General features: G+C 41.9%; 1 gene segment (V, D, J or C); it reads left to right on the forward strand.

Annotated features, from left to right (window-relative positions):
* Nucleotides 1-253: 253 nt before the first annotated feature.
* Nucleotides 254-2,809, forward strand: LOC106840677 (T cell receptor alpha variable 4-like). The segment is given in 3 exon segments: nucleotides 254-465; nucleotides 905-1,237; nucleotides 2,259-2,809. Coding segments are annotated over 3 exon segments (459 nt in total).
* The last annotated feature ends 2,084 nt before the right edge of the window (nucleotides 2,810-4,893 follow it).

Here is a 4,893-nt window from a genome sequence, read left to right on the forward strand (position 1 = left end):
TTATTCTCAGAGCTCCATGAGTGTCAGACTGACTACAATAGATGACCACCTTCTGGGACTGTGGAAAAACGATGAGAAATAAGGAGCCTGATAGAATCTACCCTCTCATGCATTCGCTTCATTTAGATCAAATCTATAAGAAGCTAAAACTTCACAAAAATCTAAAAAGAAATCCAGGCTGCTATACTGTTGTTCTGGAAGTTTTTACCCCCTGTTCTTCCTGAGTGCTCAGTTGAACCTTGAGAGGAAGCCCATTCTGAGGAGCTGCTGCTCTGCGATTGGCTGGCTCCTGGGGACAGCTCCGGTGAGAGCTGCTGGTGTGGGCTGTGGCGGGTGCTGCTGCACTTCTTCTCTGGTTTCTATCCAGGTCCAGGCTCAGACTCAGCACAGAGCCTAGATCCTGGGTCCTGCTTTACACCTAGAATATGAGACAGGTGATGAGAGTGACTGTGCTCCTGATCCTGGGTGAGTTATTTTGGGATTAAGAAGAAGGGGATCTGGTCTAGATAAGGATCTGCAACCTTGCCTGCTACAATTGCTCTTTATCCAAGAGGTTGATGTCTTGCTTTGGGGTCCTATTTTGTCTAGGCAGTTATGTGCATTATGTGAGAGGTGTCTCAGGGTGGTAAAGACGTTCTGGGTTACTGAGCCCCCGGTCCATTCATAGGAGGGAGAAATTAGACCTGCCCCCTCTGTACACGTGTTCCTAAAATTCCTTGGAATAAATATAAAAAATGTTTGCCCTGAAACACAAATATGAAGTAAATGTTATGTGTATGTATATGGTGGGGAAGTAGGTATGGGGTGGATTTGACTGCGAGAGAGAACCTGGAGGCAGCTGAGTTGGATCTTCAATTCACCTTGGCTTCAGGATAGGACTAGTTTCATGTTTTTACTCCCACAGGGACTTTGAGCCTTGCTAAGACCACCCAGCCCATCTTCATTGACTCATATGAAGGACAAGAAGTGAACATAACCTGTAACCACACCGACATTGCTACAAATGAGTACATCCTCTGGTACCGACAGTTCCCCGACCAGGGACCACAATTTGCTATTCAAGGTTTTAAGGAAACAGTGAAAAATGAAGTGGCAATTCTGTTCATCCCTCACGACAGGAAGTCAAGCACCCTGAGCCTGCCCCTGGCTACCCTGAGAGACACCGCTGTGTACTACTGCATCGTGACTGCCACAGTGAGACAGACGGGGCTGCACCTGTGCAGTAACCTCCTGTGGGGTGGGTGTCACAGCCCGGGGGAAGCCCAAAAGCAGTGCTTTCCAAAATGTTAATTTACTTTTTCACTTTCAGAAGATATTAGTGAAGGCACGTATTCTTTTGCTATTTTAAAAAATTTTGATCTTATGTATTTCTTAAATAGATATTCTACATACATGGTCTAAAATTCAAAAAGTATAAAAAAGCATATGCTACAATGTCTTCATGTCACCATTGTCCCTGAGCTGCTCCATTATTCAAAATGAGGGAATCTTAGTGTTTATACTATTGTTGCTTAGCTCACTGGTGTTCCTCAGTTCCTGTGTGTACACACACACAATGCACACACACTACACACACTTACATGCACACTGCATACAATGTGAACGTGATTCTTAGCTTTTGAAAAATTTAGCCAAAGTGTCAGATTATTTATTGTCACACAAATTTTGAACATTTATTAGTCCATTTTAAAACATCCACGAGATGGTTTATAAGTCTCTGAATTTACATCTCTCACTCTTTCTGTTGCCCCTCTTTCTCTTTTCTTTTGTCCCATTCTCCTGTTGTGGATGTTTTGGTAAGGAGAGTGAAGATGATGGTAGAGGAGGGGGTGGGGAGAGTTTTTGTTTCTGATTGGTATGATAGACTGTTTTTGCAATATCTGAAGCAGGAACAGAGATTCTGGGTCATTATCTCTTTTCAGAGTTGGGTCCTTTGGGGGCACAAGGGAGACAGGAATAATGGCAGAGTTCCTAGGAATCTTGCTAGTGCTCCTGTGATTTCATCAGGACTGTGAGAGCATTTTTGTTATTATTATTATTTTGATGGAAGGTTGCTGTCTTTGATTTTGGCAATAAAGAAAGCAATATTTGACGATATTTTCTATCGAGACCTATAGGGCTAGACTATGGGAGGGGAGGGTGTCTCCATCTAGCTCATCTTAGGGTTTGGTGGGGGAATAGTAGCATGGAAAAGCAAACAATTGTAGAGCATCAGAGCCCATCAACTCACCTCCTTTGGCTGATATCTTTCTAAACAGGGATGAGGAGCCTGCTGAAGGTGAAGCAGAGTGCTGAGTTACTGAGTGTCCAGGACAGAGCCAGCTCTTCTCTCAGCTGCACTTAAGAAGACCCACTATTTCCAGTACTTCATGTGGTACAGATAATACCCTGGAAAAAGCCTAGGGTTTCTGATTCTCATACTCTCAAATGGAGAAAACGAGGAAAGAAGATTCACAGCATTTGAACAAAGACAAGGAATACACCCACCCTGCACATCACAGATCCGGAGCCTGGAGATTCCGTCACCGACATCTGCACAGCAGGTTCACAGTGATCCCCAGGTCCTTGGAGCCTCTGCCCAAACCATTGGTGGAGGGTCCAGCCACATGCCTGACATGAGAGTTGAGGTGGTGGGATAGAGGGGAAGTTCTGTATTGTTTCTATCTACTTATGAAAATAAATACCCATATCTGAGAGGCCGTGTGTGCTTATCTAAGGAAGACATTAGACTATTCTGTCTAAAGGAATTTCCACCTAAAGGAAATTATAGATGTAATATTGGCCTGAGTAAATGTTCGAAATGTTCTCTATCCCACTTGGAGTTTCATCCCACCCTTGTTCATGGTTTCTCAGTTGGATGATGTCTTGGTTGTAGGCTAGAGGAAAAGAGCCCTGTCTTGGAGATGGGGGAAGCAGGAGTATGGCCCAGGTCCTTTCAAGGAGTCACTGACTATGAAGAAACAACACAATTAGGCTTAATTTTAAGTTCTAATTTTATCAACAGGAATCCCCATGTTGAGCACTTTGGACAAAAGCCACTAAGGGATGGTAGAAAGAGCACTGGGATTAGAAACAGTAAATTCTAATTCTAGTTGTACGTCATCCTTGCTACATCCCCTTTGTAACAAAATAGAGTGGAAAAAAGAATAAGCTTCGAAGCCAAGCATTTCTGGGTATGAATCTGAGATTCTTAATGGTTTGACCTTGGTCAAATACTTATGGTATCTGAGCTTCAACACCTTCTCTATAAAATGGGGATCATAATACTATTTTCCAACATTATTATGAGGCTAAAATAATATCACACCAAGGTCCTGCACTTAACCAGAACTCGTCAGACAAATGCTATCAATATCCCACATTATCATTTCTGTATAATGAAGTTATTAAACCTGATCTGCAAACCCTGCAAAGCTGTTTGAAGGATGACATAAAATCTTGTGTCTTCAGGCTCTTGATAAATTGAAAAATACCTAAACAAATATAAGAATTTTGGGGGGAGCTAAAACTCTTGGTCTTGTTATCTCTGAACAAAAATCAATGAATTGATCAGTTGTTTCTCTGTAGAAAGATCATATAACTTCTTTGCCAAATGGTCCCCAGGGCGAGGCTTTCAAGTGTGAGTTGATAAATGATGGCTCATGGAATGATTGGTGACTCTGGACTCCCGGGGTGGATGAGTAACTCTCTGCCTCCAGGCCAAAGAGAGTCTGTAGGAATGAATGATTACAAAATGTTCAGAGCTTTGTATAATTACAGAGATCAGGATGAGTTTTGGTCTGGGTTTCCGGCAGTCAACAGTCTATCAAAGCACACAGCCCTGCTCTTATTTAGTGAAAGGGCTTCTATTATAGTGATGAGAAGCAGGAGTATTTATCAAGTACTCAGAGTAGGGTCCAGCTTAGATCTCACCACTGCACTGAGCACATTGCAGGCACCTACACTTCATTACTCAGATGCATCCCCAGACTCACATGTGCACAGACACACGTGTGGTGTGTGTGATTTTAAAAATATATAATGTATGATTGCTATTTCCGTGTGGTCTCTTCACATGGCATCTCCAGCATGGTAGTTGAATTTTTTACATGGAAGCTCCTAAGAGTGCAAAAGGAGAACTGCTTGCTTAAGCTTAAGTCAGGACTGGTACATCATCACTCTTCCTGCATTCTATCAGCTATGTGAACTATGGGGCCAGCCCAGATTCAGTGGGGGGACCTATATAAGCTATCTAAGGCTGTTAATATTGAAAAGCATGATTCATCGAGAATCAGCAATTTAACAGAGTACTACAATAGTCATTGTAGAAAATTTAGAAAACAATGATAAATAAAATGGACAAAGCAATAAAAATGCCCCCATATCTCAACATCTTTTAATAACCATAACTTACATTTTGGTATACACATTTTTGGGATTGTTTCATAAATATAAGAATATTAATTATAGGTAAGTAATAAATTGACCATGTGTAGATAAGAATGAAAGATTTCTATAAGCTAATGCTTTGAAATATATTGGGTGATAGTCTTTTTTTCTTTTTTTTTTTTTGAGAAAGATTAGCCCTGAGCTAATGTCTGCAGCCAATCTTTCTCTTTTTGCTGAGGAAGATTGGCCCTGAGGTAACATCTGTGCCCATCTTCCTCTACTTTTTATATGTGGGACGCCTGCCACAGCATGGCTTGATAGGTGGTGCTAGGTTCAGGCTCAGGATCCAAACCGACAAACTCCAGGCTGCCGAAGTGGAATGTGTGAATTTAACCACTATGCCACCAGGCCGGCCCCTGGGTGATTGTCTTTTGAGGGTTAGATCAGATCCTCTGCATGAGTTGATTCTTAAAGTTGAAAATCAACAACAGGGTAGGCATTATGACTATAACCATAAGTGAACAG

This window comes from Equus asinus, chromosome 2 (genome assembly GCF_041296235.1).
Source record: "Equus asinus isolate D_3611 breed Donkey chromosome 2, EquAss-T2T_v2, whole genome shotgun sequence".
NCBI lineage: Eukaryota > Metazoa > Chordata > Mammalia > Perissodactyla > Equidae > Equus > Equus asinus.